At 40.2% G+C, this 18,505-nt stretch overlaps 1 protein-coding gene across 1 annotated transcript in view; it reads left to right on the forward strand.

Annotated features, from left to right (window-relative positions):
* LOC134574890 (membrane-spanning 4-domains subfamily A member 4A-like) overlaps positions 1–15,384 on the forward strand; it is a 120,360-nt gene extending 104,976 nt beyond the window's left edge. The window contains exons 5-7 of the mRNA XM_063433940.1: positions 8,254–8,391; positions 12,812–12,934; positions 14,331–15,384. Of these exons, the coding sequence (XP_063290010.1) occupies positions 8,254–8,391; positions 12,812–12,934; positions 14,331–14,486 (417 nt within the window). The 3' untranslated portion in view covers positions 14,487–15,384. The remainder of the gene's footprint in view (positions 1–8,253; positions 8,392–12,811; positions 12,935–14,330) is intronic.
* Positions 15,385–18,505: the final 3,121 nt, after the last annotated feature.

The raw sequence follows: 18,505 nt of genomic DNA on the forward strand, positions 1-18,505 counted from the left end.
AGAAACAAGAAGTAAAAAATATGGACCTTGAAGATAGGTCTCGGAGACAAAATGTGAGGGTAAGAGGGATCTCGGAGGACGTACACAATTCAGACCTCATGGCATTTTTAACCGACCTCTTTCAGACCCTGGCGCCAGACATTCCCACAGACATGCTGCTCATGGACAGGGCGCACCGAGTAGCAAAACCCCAACACCTACCTGCATCCACGCCAAGAGATGTGCTCCTCAAATTCCACTATTTTCATGTAAAAGAAACTATCATGCGAGCTGTTGGGCCTCAAAAAACCTTACCGGATCAATATAAGAAGATCCAGATCTTCACGGATCTCTCAGCAGAAACACTGAAGCGCAGAAGAACCTTCAGAGAGATCACCTCCGAACTGAGAAGCAGGAAAATCCCATATAAATGGGGATTCCCGATCAAACTATTAATCCACAAAGAAGGTAAAACACATGTAGCACCAGACGTTGACACCGGCACCCGCCTGCTTCATTCCTGGGGTATCGACATTCCGACGGGTCCAGCTAGACCCCTACAGAGATCACCATTAATCCCGGACTGGCAGACGGTGAGGCGACATACATCTCCCAGGAACACCAATCTCGCCTAAAGGAGCCTTGAACAGGACAGTCCTTAACCCACCACTGGCACTTGACTCGAGCATCCATCCATCCCACAAGTAACAAGACAACCAACTTGTAATGAACTTTCTAATCCTGGACTATATAGACATTTCCCACGGTTCAGGGACACAGAATGTCCACACGATACGGACGAAGAATGGGAGTGGGTAATGTACAGAGGGCAACGGGTGTGGAGATTAGCCCTTTCATGACTAAACGGTACCACCTTTGACAAATGAGGTGTCCATTAGAAGGGAAAAGGGCCTAACCTTAGATAACTTAATTAACTTAACCTACTGTACCAACCCGTAGGGAGTAAATGTCCGGTTTGCCCGGTTCGTACAAGCTGGCCCTCTTCTCCTGCCTTCTCACGGCGGACGAGACTCTGACCCCTACCCACGCCCCACGCATACCAATAACCTTAACATAACCATCACTCCAGGCCCATTTAATAAATACGCGGAATGGTCTCTCACTATATGTGCCGAAGCTTACGCTTCCCCAGGCTCCACATCTAGGAGCATGTCCAGGGTCAAGCAAGGTAATCTATGAAATGAAAAAAAAAAAAAAAAAAAAAAAAAAAAGACTTAGGATAGTTTGAGAGCCGTAGGCTCGGGATAGTACTCACCTGGGCAGCTTGCAGGCTAGACCAGGCATCCTCAACCCCTCAGATAGGGCGAGCTAGTGAAGGTAACTAGCGGGTTAACTGGTGCCCTTAGGGAAAGTCAGGGCAAAATGGCTAAGTTATATTTCTTGTTGTATTTTTGTTTGTATATATGTTTATTGCTTGTTTTATTCCTATGGTCCACCATCAGGTCTCCCGCACACAGCCACACACGAAGCTCAGAAGGGCAAAGCAAAGGGACAATGCGAACCCTTCCTCCGCTATACAGTAGCCAGCGTAAACAACCCGGTTAACTGTTACAGAAAAAGCGTGATATCATCCAAGGTACTCTGCATCCTCGCAGCAATACTAACAACACACACATTCAGTCTAAAACTATACTCACATAATGTGCAAGGACTAAACATACCGTACAAAAGACATGTCCTGACTAGAGAACTCAAAAAGTCACAAGCTGACATTGTATACCTGCAAGAAACCCACTTTAAGTCAGGTGTCCACCCGCAGCTTAACCCAACCTCCTATCCCCACCAAGCGCATGCTACCACCTCCAAAAAATCTAGAGGGGTGTCTATTCTCCTTGGTAAGGACCTCACGGTATCCTCCCATAACCAAATCATTGACCCAGGAGGCAGGTTCCTCATATGGCAATGCACACTCAATGACGGTGACTACACCCTGGTAAATATCTACGCCCCAAATACCAACCAAAGGAACTTCCTACATAGTGTCTTTACCAAAATAGAGAGCATACGAAAGGGCACGTTACTAATTAGCGGTGACATCAATCACGTACTAGATCCGGGGTTGGACTCCACCAGGCCGACATCATCACAACACTACAAACTCCTTAAAACCCAAAGCAAAGGCATTAGAAAATTGCTGTCTCTTTATGGTCTTCGCGACGTTTGGAGAGCACTCCACCCGACGGAACGAGCATACACACACCACTCTAAAGTACACAACTCATACTCCAGAATCGATAATTGCTTTATGCACGAATCAACCATGACGGGCATAATAGACTGTGACATCCTGACGGTTGACTGGTCGGACCATGCACCTGTAACACTAACATTAGCGACCTCTTACGAGTACAAACACAGGAATCCATGGCGCCTGAATGAGAGCATACTCTCAGACACGAAATACTGCGCAACTTTGACAGCAGAACTCCAACACTATTTCAACACGAACACATCGACAAACATGAACGCACACATGGTGTGGCTCGCTCATAAAGCGGTAATCCGAGGATTGCTAATCAGCAGAGCCTCGTACCTTAAAAAACAACAGGAGAAAGAGGAGACACAACTACAGCGGCATATAGCAAACCTCCACGCAGAAAACCAGACACGAACCTCAGCCGCACACAAAACACAAATCACTACACTCCAAAACAAACTCCAGGAGCTTCGACTCCACAAATTTGGGCTAATGTTGAACAGGGTGAAAGCCCGCACATACGCCCAGGGGAATAGGGCCACAAAGCTAGTAGCACATCACCTAAGGGAAAGGCAACAACAAACACGAATTGCACACGTAGTCAACACGAAAGGACAGAGGGTACATTTACCTCTAGAGATTTGTGGCGAGTTTGCGCAATATTATAGCAAACTTTACAACCTCTCGAAAGACCCAAACACTCCCCAGCCCACCACGAGTGATATACAAGCCTATCTGTCGGGCATACCACTACCGACGTTATCCGATACCCAAAAAAAACTTCTAGACGCCAAGATCACAGAAAGCGAAGTAGTAGAATGCATCAATGCCCTACCAACAGGGAAAGCACCAGGCCCAGACGGCTTCACTAACGACTATTACAAAACGTTCATGCCCCAACTAGCCCCACACTTATGCAGGGCTTTTAATAGGGCACTCCATACCGGAAGCTTCCCTGCGGAGTATTTAGCGGCCAGAATAATTACCCTCCCGAAACCGGGCAAACCACCAACACACTGCCAAAATTTCCGCCCTATATCTCTCCTAAACTCAGATGCCAAGATATACGCGAAAATATTGGCCAACCGACTCAAAAACATCCTCCCCACTATAATCTCAGACGACCAAGTAGGCTTTGTACATGGGAGACAGGGATCGGACAACACACGTAAAGTAATAGACGTCTTACATACAATACAAATAGACAAGACCCAAGGACTCATAATCTCATTAGATGCGGAGAAAGCCTTCGATCGGCTAAATTGGCTATTTCTAGAGGCTACCCTCACTAAATTTGGATTTCCCCCCACATTTCTCAAAGCTATCAAAGCCCTATACAGTTATCCAAATGCAGCAGTATCGACGTCCGGGTTCCAATCGGAGCCTTTTGACATTACTAATGGAACTAGACAAGGCTGCCCCCTATCGCCGCTTCTATATGTATTGGCCCTTGAACCACTTGCGGAATCAATCAGACGCAACCCAAACATACATGGTATCAACATAGGAGACAGAGAATACAAGATTAACCTTTTCGCGGACGATGTCCTACTAACACTATCCCAACCACTGATATCGCTCCCGAACCTTCAAAAAGAACTCCAACATTACAGCATGCAATCATACTATAAACTCAATACCTCCAAGACACAAGCAATGGGGATAGGTATGGCACGGGACACACTAGACAGACTAAAATCAGCATTCCACTATGACTGGAGGGAAGACTACCTTATGTTCTTGGGTGTTAAACTAACTAAATCGCACAACGCGCTCTTCTCCATGAACTACCAAAAACTTTTTAAAGAAATAGAGACCACACTGAAGAAGTGGGAGGGAAAGTACTTATCATGGATGGGCAGGTGCGCAGCAGTCAAGATGATGATTCTGCCTAAAATACTGTATCTATTCAGATCGCTGCAAATTCAGGTCCCCGCTAGATACCTCAAAGCACTGCAGACGACTTTACTTAAGTTTGGTTGGCTAAATAAAAAACCCAGGGTATCCTGGAAACTCCTATCTAGAAAAATAGAGGACGGAGGTTTGGGGTTCCCCAATGTGAAAGAATATCATAGAGCTACACACCTGGCTAGTGTCTTGGGATGCCACCAACTGTTGCGACCTCCTCAGTGGCTGTCTCTGGAATCCAGTAGACTAGGAGGGTCCCACTTAACATATCTCCTATGGGCACCCAAAAATAAGAGACCCCACACACCCAAGATGCTGCCGACCACCAGGCTCATGTTGACCATATGGGACAAAAATAGGCACAGAGTATGCTCGCAACAAAACTGGTCCCCGGCAACCCCCCTGAAAACACTACACGCTATTAACCCTTCATTTAACTATAAACTATGGGCAGAACACAACATAACTCATATCCACCAAGTGACCCGCAAGGGAGCAGTTCAGAGCTTCCATGACCTACAAACGCAATTCGTGTTACCGAACAAGGCCCAATTCTCATATATCCAAATGAATCACACCCTGCGTCCAGAGGGCACAGGAACACAGCCAGGTCAAGGTGAGCCGAAATTGACCCACTTTGAATCTAAATGCCTAGACACAAGACAACAGGGTAAATCCCTGTCTATGTGCTATAACCTACTAATTAGAGAACCACAACCGCAGCTCTGGAATTTTCAGAGAGAGTGGAACAAGGATCTAGGGAAAGACCTTACACCTCAGGAATGGAGCTCGGCATTCTCAGCCCATAAGGGAATGACCAGATGTGCGTTGCACATTGAAACCGCAAGGAAGGTTTTATACCGTTGGTACCTCACGCCAGATAGACTGGCGCGAATGTATAAAAACACAGATGGCATCTGCTGGAGATGCGGGGGACCTGATGGTGGTATGCTGCACATTTGGTGGAATTGCCCACAGATACAGCCGGTATGGGAAGTGGTGGGAAACACTATAACTCAAAGCACAGGTTGGGTGATGACACCTTCTATAGAAACATGCTTTCTACACATCTTACCAACTAACATCCCAAAACACATACGCAAAACGATATACCTCATAAACATAGCAACAATGACACTCATAGCAAAGTATTGGAGATCATCAGCAGTCCCAACTAAGCTAGAAATACAGAACCTCGTATCCACAAACGTGGCCTACGAAAAATTCACAGGAACGCAAGGTCACAGGAGTTGTATAAGTGCGGATTCATACACCTTGTGGCATACATACTTAGCTAATTCCCGACTAAGGGATCAAAACAGAAACCATGAACCCCCTTGAACGGGGAAATACACTAAAAACAATAAAATCAGAAAACAATAGCATAGTCAGGAGATTACTGACTGCATAGGACGAGACCCCATACAGTGAATTACAGACGGCTGAGAATAATCACAGGGACCTGCCCTCATAACACAGCCATCATTGGAGACATAAACATACAAATATAGGAATCATAGGATGTAAATAACACTTGTATATAGTTCTTCCTGTTCTTACACTGGAATTTACCATACCTACGTCCATAAACCAAAGGTCATATACAGACCGAATGCAGAAACACCAAAGTTGGCAAATTGGTCAAGTGGGTAAGAGATGACCATGCAGACAAATCACCTGTATAACCAATGTTTTAGGAAAATCTGCAATGTTAAACATGTACCCCTACCTTCCCTTTTTTCTTAATTCTGTATCCCTTACAATGATACTTGTGAATTGATGATATTTGTGATGCAAACAGAAAATAAAAAATGTTAATTAATAAAAACTACAGTTTCCATGATGCTTTGTCATTCTTTGTTATGGGAGTTGTAGTTCTACAACATCTGGGGTCTACCTATTGGGCACCCCTGATTTAGGGGTATTGCAGGGATTGTTTCTCCACTTTTACAGTGGAAGGTTGGGAGTGGAGTGGGGTGTTGTATGTTACTTATGAGTTTCCAAAAGTGTCTTGGATTTGATATGTTATTGTTAACCCCTTAAGGACCAAACTTCTGGAATAAAAGGGAATCATGACATGTCACACATGTCATGTGTCCTTACGGGGTTAAAATTGTCACTTAAATATTGGGCCTTTGATATTTTTGTTTGTTTTGTGGATGCATTTCTCAATTGTCTGTAGGCACAGTGATTGTTCATGGAGCCAGGACGCTTGAACTACAATGACAACAATGAATTTCTAAACTGGTACATTTAAAGATGAGGTCAGCTGTATTCCAATTGAGATGTGCCCCTTTTACTTGCACTTTACACAGTGCGGGATGCAAATTCCAAAATTGCAAGAGCTCAGACTGAAAGAATTAAATTGCACCGTCTAGATCTCAAATTAGACTTAATCTGTTCCATAGGAGGTTCTTTAGATCATTTAGAAAGAATTTAAGATTACATTTCTTGAAAGGCTGGTGATTATAACCTAGGGGGTGGATTTGATAACCTTTATTTTGCGCACGCATTACACTGGGCAGTGATTACTGAAACTGTCAGGGAGAACGCTTGCATCCTGGATTTTATCAAGACAAGTGGAGAGAATCCATTCCAGCATAAAATGGTTAGGGCTTTACATAGGTATGAATGTACTGAAACACAGTGAATATGTAGCATTGCTGAATGTAGATCTAATGTACTAAAACAAAGTGAATATGTAGCATGGCCGAACATAGGCTGAGTATACTAAACCACAGTAAATAGTGTTAGGTAAATAGCTAGTACCCTCTGAAAAGCCTTTTCCAATGAACCAATGAACCAGCAGCCAGAATAGTGGAAGTATAGGATCATGTCTTTATTGCAATAAAGGAGAAGCAGTCAAAGCTGGTTCTGAGAGCATACACATTAAGCTCTTGAATATATACAAGATATCAGTAATATAGAATAAAAAAATAAAAAAATAAAAACACAAAGGAATTATATCTTGGTAGGCTTAGCAGGCACCATTATTTGTCTATTCTCCTAACAGGAAAGTAGACTCTTCTAATTGGGAGGAAGGTAACTCCTCACATTGGGAGTAGAGCAACTACTCACACACCTGCTGACCTAAGGTTAGTTACAAACAGTGATAGTTTTGTTACAAAATAATAATACTGCTAAGCAATTATACTGCTGAGCATACACTTTGGCTTATTAACACTTCTATTACAAGAAAGGCTTATTCAATATATCATTTGGACTATACTGGTTTTCATTTTAGTGATACAAGGATATATGGATATATCATTAAGGCTCTTAACATGATATTCACCAAAATATATAATGTGCAGAACATAGGCTGAAAGTACTATAACATAGTGAATATGTAGCATGACCAAGCATAGGCCGAATGCACTGAATCATAGTGAATATGTAATGTGGTGGAATAAAGACCAAATGTACAATGTTAAAAAAAAGAACCAAGGGAGGTTGACCAAGTATCAGGCTACCTATTCATGAACATGAACAAATTCTCCTCCACCTTTCTAAGCTGGGAAACCCACGAACCGAAAGTTGAGTGTGGTATCCTAGCAACCTGGTTCCAATCGTTGACATAATGTCAGGAGGTAGTTGGGAGGGAAGTAGATAAAGGTCGGACAAAACCGTCGCTTTAAATCCCTTTATTTTACGAATATATGATTAAACTGTATTTACTCAAATGTTCAAATGCAGACATTCTTTGTATATTATTTTGCAATTTTTAGTAAACTGCACTGCTAGTAATGATTTCAGGATCCTTACAAATACCTGAAAAAAGATTTTGACCATTTTTTGTTATATATTTTTGTCACACCTACTGTATGTAAGAAAGATTGCATTTTTGCTTTTATACTAACAGTTTGGACTCTGTGTCCAAGATAAAAGATACTGTCTAAAGCTTTTTATAAATGATGTATGAATAAGTAAAACATAAAATTGTGTACATTTACATATTATATTTTTTTATGTTTGTCTGCAAAGTCAGCTATAGACAAAGTTGCTGTATTATATGTTTATATGCATCCCTTACTTTAAATAAATGTTAATATTTTTTCAATAAAAAAGTGCTTGGTAGTGAACTGGTTAAGCATTTTCTCATATAAACCTATTATCTAATCTTGCATTTCTCTCTTTTTTCTCTACAGATCCAAGGATTCCTGGCTATGAATATTATTAGCTCGCTGGCCTCTTTTATTTCAGTTTGCCTTTTCATAGCTGATGCATGCATTTTCTATTATTGCAATGGGTATTATTATGAATGTTATAACAGTTATACTCTAAGTGTAAGTAAAGACTGATTCATTTATTAAACAGAAAACCAACATGATCAGGAATATATTGTAAATAATATGTTTACCAATTCTGTTTCTCTGAATATAAGCACTTTCATAAAACCATTTAGTATGAATAAAATCTCAAGTAGTGTTAAAGTAGTGTTAAAAAAATCTCAAGTAGTGTTTTTCTCTTCATGTATATATAGTCACTATAGTTAAAGAAAGTATTCCAATATAGCTGTAACTATTATTTCCAATTTAGAAAATACCTAGAACGACAATGATGTGTTCTGTGTCAGTTCTAAGTTACATACAATGATGAGCATAATACCATTTCAAAACTAATTGTTGTACAAATTTGGTATGGTGTCAAGGAACCTAAACTACTCTATTTTGTTGGTGGCTTTGAGGACTGTATTACCTTCATGCCTTTATTGATTGCAATGGGTGGCAAGCTGGGAGAAATGAGACTGAACACATTCACTAATATTGGATAAGTCAGATGATCACATACTCACATGGTTAGAGTGAAGACATATATGGGATTGCTAACTCTTCTAGTCATGGTTATGCTTTTAGTTAATTGAGGTCTGTGCAGATCCGAAGAGTCCCTCCAATTTGGTTTATAAAACCCTTTACTACTTAATTTACAAGATTTTTCTGTCCAGTTTCCTTGGGAGTTTGTTTATAGAGAAAGCAGGTCTCAGCAGCCCATGCTTCCTAATTTCTATTTTATTTACACTGCATCATAACTAATGACTATTTACCATATATCATTGTACTCTCAGAATCATGGTTAATGACTAAAATACCAGACACCGCCATTGCAATACAGGGTTATTCATGTTTTAGAAATGACAGAGCAAAGAGAGGAGGAGGCATTGTTATTTATGTTGACAACTCCATAAAGTTTACCCCCTTACAAAACTTTAGCCCTTCTGCCACCTTTGATTTCCTATCTGGCACAATTGAGATCCCGTGCAGTAAATCAATCATTGTTGCCGGAATCTACCACCCACCTAACTCCCCAGTGCATTCCCTATATGACATAGTCCAATTTAAATAAAACTGTAATCTTGAATCCTTTCTTAATGACATCATAAACCTCCCATGGCACAGATTAAACATTATCCCAGATTTAGACTGTGCTATTGAATTCTTTCAGTCTGAACTCCTACAAATTTGGAATTTGCATGCCCTGCTGCGTAAGGTGAGGGTAAAAGAAGCACATATGAACTGGATCACAGCTGACCTCATCCAAATGTACCAGTTTCGGGATTCTTTGTGGTCAAAGTTCAAGCGTACTGGCTCTATGAATGATCACTGTGCATATAGACAATGGCGAAATATATGCACAAAACAAACAAAATTGGCCAAGGCCCAATATTTCTGTGAAAATCTAAACAATAACCTATCAAAACCTAGAAACTTTTGGAAAGTCATACATAAATTACAAACTCTCCCAATCCACTCACAACCCTCCACTGTCAAAGTGGATAACCAAACCCTGCAACTTCCCTTAGATGTAGCAAATGCCTTTAACAATTATTTTGTTGGATGCTCTACTGCCCTGATTGCCAAGCTAATAAATGACACACATCCTGAAACTACAAATGTGGATCAGGCACCACTAAATTTGCAAAGGCCCAATATAGACAAGTTCATTTTTAGACCTGAACCCATTAGTGTCGTTAAAAAACACCTAAATAATCTAAAAATGAAAAACCAGTCGGGACCTGATCAAATCCCAGCAAGGCTGTTGAAGCTCAGTGCGCCGGCAATTGCTAAACCCATCGCAACCCTAATTAACGAATCCTGATGTCTGGATACATACTCAAACTTTGGAAGACTGCGAGAGTAGTGCCTATCCATAAAAGTGGTGACACTACTTTGGTTTCTAACTATCGCCCAATATCATTGCTCCCGGTATTGTCAAAAATCTTAGAAAAATTTGCCCATACGCAACTGTGAGTATTACCAACAATCAAACTATCTGACACCTGATCAATCAGGCTTTCGCCAGAATCACTCCACTACAAATGCCCTCTTAAAAGTTTGCAATGACATCCAAACTGGCATGGGACAAGGAAACCTAACTGGAGCTATTTTCCTTGATTTTGCAAAGGCCTTTGACACAGTAGACCACAACATTCTACTGCACAAACTCAAAAACTCAGGTATTGGTGATTGTTCGCTAACCTGGTTTCGATCGTATGTATTGGATCGCTTGCAATATGTGTCCATATCTGACAGCGACTCCCTCCCTCTCCCAGTCACATGTGGTGTTCACCAATGTTTCATTCTCAGCCCTCTACTATTTACATTAGTTATAAATGATCTGCCTAGTGTCTGCAAATCCTCAAATGTACACATGTACGCAGACGACACAGTGATCTATGTGAGCAAATCCGAGCTACCGCAGCTTGAGGCTGTGCTCCAAGACCAGTTTACGGAGGTAGAAAAGTGGATCACAAAAAACAAACTCTTCCTAAACACGGACATAACTGTCACAATGATCTTTGGAACAGTACCTAAATTACACAAATTACACAATTCCCACCTATCCATCAAAACAAATTCAAATGGCACACTGACCGCAGTACACGCTTTCAAATACTTGGGTTTGTTGTTCGACCCCAATCTATCTTTTGGCCTCCACATAGAAAAACTTGCATCTAAACTTTATCCAAAACTAGGTGCCCTGTACAGAAACAAATCCTGCCTAAGCCCTACAGTAAAGGAAAAGATTGTCCAGCAAATGCTGATGCCAATCATTGATTATGGGGATGTAGTATATGCATCTTCACCGCAATCCCACATTAATAAACTCAATACATTGTATAACTCGTTCTGCCGATTTGTGCTACAATGTAATTACAGGACCCACCATTGTGACATGCTAAAAGAACTAAACTGGCTGTCGCTGGAATCCAGACGCACCCTTCATCTTTCCAGCCATGTGTTTAAGAGCTTTTCTGGGAAAATCCCACCCTACCTGAGCAAAGTACTCTCCTCAGCTTTTCCCACCTCCTATAACCTCCGATCCAGTACAAGCACTTAATTTAGTCTACCTCAATACAAAAAAAAAGCAGCCCGATCCTCCTTTTCCTACAGAGCACCGCAATTGTGGAACGACCTCCGCACACTTTAAAATCTTTCCCAAGCCTAGAGTCCTTTAAGAGATCTCTCTCTACATACCTCAAAACAGAATGCACATGTCATGGGTGATTATATATTTCCTACCTGTTCTATGGTAAATTTTGTATATATTGTGTATTAATATTGTTTTTGTATTTTGTATTTGTATTGTATTTGCATTTTATTGTACCCTAATGTAACAATGCAATGGTTTGTGGACCCAGGACATACTTGAAAACTAGAGAAATCGCAATGTATCTTTCCTAAAATATTTTATAAATAAATAAATAAATATATAATTACAAGAGCCTGATTTTACCTTTAAAGGAATACTAAAGTGTTAGGAATACAAAGTATAGTCATGAAGTGGCTATTAAGGTTACCAGCCTCCTCCAATCACAGTAAGAATGCACTGGTCTCGCCCCATGGCTGTGATCATCAGTTTTCATGATCTCAGCCAATCCAATGCTTTCCCATAGGAAATCATCATGAGCTAATGTATATGTGCGGCAAAACCCAATGGTGCACCAATCAGCATCTACTCATGGAGATGCTTTGAATTAGTGCGTCTCTATGGTAAATGTTCAGCATCTCCATGCAGAGCTTTACTAGAGGTGTTACAAGGCAGCAATGTAAACACTGCTTTTACTTCAAAGGCAGGTTTTATATTGAAAAGCCTGCAGGGACAATTTATAGACACCAAAACCACTACATTAAGCGGTAGTGGTTCTGGTGACTACAACGTCTCTTTAAGATATGATATAGAATATATGCGGGGACACATTGTAAAAGATGAAAATTAGGGCTGAATGAACACACAGAAATATGAAAAAACTGTCTCAGTCATCAACTCACAAAAATACAAAAATGTCACAATAATACAAATGGCAAAATACCAAATTTTCATTTCAATGGGAATCTCTTTTATACATGATGCTTAAGCACCAGTTTAAATATTTAATATCAAGGAAATGCAGTTTTTCCATAACAGAAATTGTTTTTAATTATTTTTATCATGTAACTGAAATTATTTACTGGGACATTCCAGAATGAATATTCCAACGTCACCCATAGTTTAGGCGGAAATACTTTAGAGTCTGTCTTGAACACTAAAAGTCTACACATTTCAAATAGAAAGAAGATAAAAAGCTGTTAACCCTGAAGTATGGATGGTTAATATTTAAAACATAACTTTTAATATTGTCATTGATAGAGTGTATAAAGATAATATATTGTATTACCACTAGATGGAGGCATAACTTGACCATGCTTTTTTTTCTCTCTTCTTCAGAGCAATAGAATTACTGTGCTGTCCTTTTTGATCATTGCCTCTCTCCTGGAATTCTGTGTGTGCGTGTCTCTATCTGCCTTTGGATGTAAATCTCTGCGCCATAACTCCAATGCTCCAGCTCAGGTAAGAGACAGATAATCATTAATTGAAAAGTAGATTAAATATATTTTGAAAATGAGTAGTCTTAATTCTATCCTTTGCAATCCAAGATCTGATATGTCATCTGCATCAAGTGTTTCATATGACTGATAGATTATATGAGCAGGGGATGGCCATGGCTTCTCTCAACACCATAACCATGAGAAGAGTTAAAGAAGTAGCTTACATTAACACAGAAAACATTGAATTGAACATTGAAAACATTGAATTACCACCACTCCTTTTTGTTTGTAGTATAAATATGTATATTTTAAATGCCCGTCTTTTAGCATTATCACCAATCTTGTGGAACTCACTATACATGCCATTTTATTTCTCATAGTCCTTCTGTTACCTTTCAGTGCCTGCTCCTTAATCACCTTACGACTTTTGATTCATATTTATTTCGCTTTCATGTTGACAATTGATGTGATAAAAGTGGTAACGTGCAGGGGAAGCATGGCACCGGGGCCAGCACACTAAGGTGGCCAATGCACTTAAGGCCCACGATAGGCAAGGGGACGGTCAGGCACTATGGCCCTTTTAACAGCACAACTGGACCCCAAGAAAACCATCACCCTGAACCCAAAATATAGGAAATTGGAGGGTGGCTGTAATAGTGTGAATTTTGACCAGCATGTGTGTCAGTGTGTATTGCAGTGTATGTGTATGTGTGTCTGTATGCATGTATATCTGTGTATCCAGTAGTGGGATTAAAAGATTTTAGTAACCGGTTCTGACTTTTCATATGTTTCTAACTCCTCAGGACTGTGTTGCCTGGGTCCAAGCCTCCCTCTCACACATGTACAGTACATATGTATTTAATTCTGTTTTCTATTATTTTTATATTGTCTATTGACGCAGCCTTTTTTATTTCTGTATATTCTCTAAAAGGTTTAGAGGGATTCCCCTTTTAGTGTTGCTGCCTTTTTCTGTTGATTAGCGCTGAACCATTTTTTGTAATCTACTTGCAAATCATGGAAGTTGGAGCTCAGCAACAGATGGAAAGCATACCACTGATACAGGACAACATAGCACCAATGAATGTTGACTTCTGTTTTTGCTGTATTTATTTTTCTTTTGGCATTCCTGATATTCAAATTAGAAAAAGTAGAAAATAACAACACAGACCACAAGACTAGTTTATTTATACACTGAAAGGTATACATCTATATGTATATCAAACAAACAATTAAACAATTATTACAGAGACGGACCTTGGAATTTTGTATAGATTTTGTCTGTTTAAAAAATGTTTTTAAAATGTTTAATAAAACATAATTTGAAAGTAATTTTATATAGATAATGTTTGCTGTTCCAAAATGTAATATACAATATGTAGAAAAAAAAAATAACACTGTATTCCATCTCCCTATATCAGGTGTTCGTGATACAAAATGATGCCAGATTTCCTGGACCAAACTTTAATCCTCTGGTTGGTAACCAATATGAAACACCTCCAAACTATAGTAATATTACAAATACTGGTTCAGGAATTCCTGTGGCTTTGGGACATGCACCTGTGGCTAAATATTGACCTTCACATAACTAAAGCAATGGGCACAAATATGAAATTTCCAAGCAATATCCAATGTGTATACATACGCTTCATAAACTTAATCCTGAATATGCATTACTTTGAGTTGTGTTTCTTAAGAAAAGCTGTAATTAATTGATAATGAAATCATTCTAAAAATTCTAAAGTATGTCTGAGTAACTGAAGATGATTCTTAGCTTCACTGAAAAAGGTTATTTACTAAAATCCAAACCGCAGTATTTACCAAATGGCAACACTTAGGCTTAAATGCCTGATATGGAAACTGTCTTCAGCTCAGCTATGGTTGATTATTGTCACTTTTAGCTTAAATTTGCTACCACGTGGGGTTTAGTGTATAGCCCACTATGGTTTTTCTATATCATTGACATATAAATTGATGGTGAAAGTAGCAAATGATTTCTCGGAAAACATGTAACTTTACTAGGGCAAATGACACATCTCTTCAACTGAACCAAATATCCATATTTTAATAATTATTATATTATTAGTCTATATTATTAAAATTTTAGGGTCTGAGAAATGCCCACTTTTGTTATAATCAGTGACTTCAGTGGCTATGCATAATGGTATGATGTTAATGAACTCTTTGTATTGTATTTTATTATTTTGTAACTTGACATGGATTATAACTGATTTATGACATTGTCAGCTGCTCACTACAGTTTCAATGTGACTGATCTATAAAGTAACATTCAATTTTGCTTTTCTGACTGTGCATATACATTATGTGAAATTCATGGAAGTAAATAAGACAATGATTGCCATTTGTGATGACAGTAAAACTGTGAATAATTTTTAAGTGTGGTCATTGTTTCTTTTTTCACGTTTCGTTCTCCATAATAAGTATAGAGCCCATTTAAAATATTAGATTTACATGTTTTTTCCCCTTTGGTTTATTTCCTCTAATATGACTCTTATATGATACCATCAGGTGAATAAATTATCATGCAAAATGTGTTAAGCCTGAGAGGGTTATTTACTAAAGTGAGAATTCCAAATAATGCAAACTTAATTGATAGGATACTATAGTCACCAAAACAACTTTAGCTAAATAAATCAGTTCTTCTCTATAGATCATGCCTCTAAATTTTAACTGCTCAATTCACTGCCCTTTAGGAGTTAAAACTTTTGTTTTTGTTAATACATCCCTATCCACACCTTCCCTGGCGGTGCCTGAATGAAAACAAAATGGTTTCATTTTCAATTAGACGTAACTAACTTTAAAAGTTTAATTTTTTATTTTTTTTATTTTTTTATTTATATGTTTGTCGTGCATAAAAGTACAACAGTGCTTGTATTGCCACAACAGCAGTCACAAGCTCAGGCATTGTAAACAGAATGAAACTAGTGTGGCATGCATAAATTGAGCAAATTTTCAGTTGCAATAAAGAATTAACATTCAAAACGAGAACCTAGATTAAATGGAGGATCCATTTGACCCGTGGAGGGTGCAAGAAAACAGTCGGAAGCGGTTACAAGTCGTGTGAATGTGTGGGCTATCCTTGTGAGAGAGTCGTTTAAGATTCATTGAAGATCTAAGGGGTGACATGAGGTATATTACATGGTTGAGATTATTATTATGTTATTTATAACATTGCATAAGATTGCATACATTCTTGCCAGGATTCCCAAGTAACGGAGTTTACCCTATACTTCTTTGTTAAAGAGTATGTGAGTTCCTCCATCTGTCTCACCGACTCCACCCATTGAATCCATTTCCTGACAGTGGGTGCTGATGAGCATTTCCAACAGGATGGAATGAGGAGATTGGCTGCTGTGAGGATGTGGTTGACTAAGACACGTTGGGGCTTTTTCACTGGCGTGTGGTGCAAGATAAATAATATTGCTAAGGGGTCCTTCGGGATGAGTATGCCTGTGATCATGTGTTAGAGAGTACTTACCCTGTCCCAAAACCCCTAGATTATTGGGCATTGTCACCAGATATGACCTGTTGTACCTTTGTCTTGATGGCAATGCCAGCATACCTCTGAGGTTCCAGGGAAGAATCTATGCAACTTTGTTGGAGTGTCGTGCCACCTTGAGAGTCTTGTGTAGTTACTCTCATGAATACTATTGCTTGTTGTGGACTTAAATAGGTTAGAAAAAATGCGTTTCCACTCTTCCCCTGATATGGAGAGGCCCAAGTCATCCTCCCTTTTTTTCGTGAAGGGTGGAAGGTCGGGAGCTGCTCCCTGGTTTATATGCTTATAGAATGTAGATAGGTGTTTGTTCTTGGTTGTGTGTAAATCGCAGGTCCTTTCGAATGTTGTACTCGGTCTGGAACCCTGAGTTAGCCCCGGGATAGAGGAGACTAAATGGGTCAGTTGATGGTACCTGAATTGGTGCTTGGGGGATGTGTGTGTGGGGGAAGAGTACATCTTTTAGGGGTTTGATCCCCATCTCAGTTAGGAATGTCCCCAGTTGTAGGTATGGTGAGTCATGGAAGATCTTGAAGGGTTGACTGTGACAGCCGGGGGGGAATAGTGGATTTTTGGTCAGTGGGTATAATGGAGATGGGTGGGGAGAGATGTTTTTTGTCTTTCTGATGTGGTTCCAAAGTTTCGGTGTGGGTAGAACTGTGGGGTGCAAGGTATGTGTCGTGTCTAAGAGTGGGATTCCAGTCTTGTGCCAGGCTACAGTGTGTATGGGCGCTAGCAGAGCTAGTTGCTCAAGTTGGACCCATTGTTTTGTTGGCGCACTTCCCGACCATTCGTAAATTCTAGTGAGAATGGTGGCCTTGTGGTATGATTCCACATCTGGGAGGTTTAAACCACATAGAGTTGTGTGCTTTGTCAGGAGTCTGTATGGGATCCTGGGATTTTTATTGGCCCATATATAGAAAGTGAAAAGTATTTACACTGTGGAAAGTACAAAGCTGGGAGGGCTATTGGTAAAGTTTGCAGTATAGGATCTTGGTAAAGTTTGCAGTAAGGTATAGGATCTTGGGGAGGATGTTTATTTTTAAGATATGTATCCTACAAAGTCATCCAAAGTGGGGCTTGCTCCAGGCTTTCATGTCTCCTGAGATAGAGTCTAGTAAGGATGGGAAGTTCTGGTCAAAGAGTCGGTTTAAGAGTTCGGGAGTAAGGGCCTGACATTTGAAGCGGTATGATGATTGCAGGTCTTTCTGGGTGTCAGGTTCAACTTGCAGGGGGAGTATTTCACTTTTGGCGAAGTTGACCTTAAAGTTGGAAATGCGATTATAAAGAGAAATCGAGAGGTTGAATAGTAGATCGTCCCCAAATGCAGAGACTTTGTAGTCCTGTGTCCCTGCCTGTATGCCCGCGATCTGTGGGTGATCCTAATACCCTGTAGAAATGGTTCTAACATTAATATGAACAGAAGCAGGGAGAGTGGACACCCCTGCCTCGTGCTGTTCGCGATGTGGACCAGGTCTGAGAGCTGGCCATTGATTCTGATTTTGGTGTGGAATATATAGCTACAATCCATCTGAGCCGGTTGGGGCCAAATCCTAGCGCTGTCAGTGTCTCCAGCAAAAGTGTCCAGTTCACCCTATCGAACGTTTTTTTAGCGTCGATCAAGAGGAGGATGTTGCGGTTGGTGGCGGTTTATAACTTTGGTCATATTATTTTTTGCCTCCCTTGCCGGTAGAACCCGGCTTGATCAGGGTGGATCAGGTGTTCCAACAGGGGTCTAAGGCAAATGGCCAAGATTTTGGTGAATATTTTTAAATCAATGTTTATGAGGAAGATAGGCCTATAGTTCTCTCATTCAGACAGGTCTTTCCCCTATTTGGGTATGAGGGCGATGTGTGCTTCTAGTGATGCTGCTGGGAGCGTGGTGTTCCAGGTGAGAGAGTTGAACACAGATACAAATGGTGTTGCTAGAATGTGCGTGAACGCTTTATAGTATTTGGCTTAAAGAATTACAATTTGGGACAAGTGACATGAGGGGGGACTGTTGCGAGACCAGTAAGTTAGTACCACAAGGCGGTTCTTGATGACAGGTTCGGTCCCAAAGTATCTTTCAGGTCTGGT

This window comes from Pelobates fuscus, chromosome 10, assembly GCF_036172605.1.
Source record: "Pelobates fuscus isolate aPelFus1 chromosome 10, aPelFus1.pri, whole genome shotgun sequence".
Taxonomy (NCBI): Eukaryota; Metazoa; Chordata; class Amphibia; order Anura; family Pelobatidae; genus Pelobates; species Pelobates fuscus.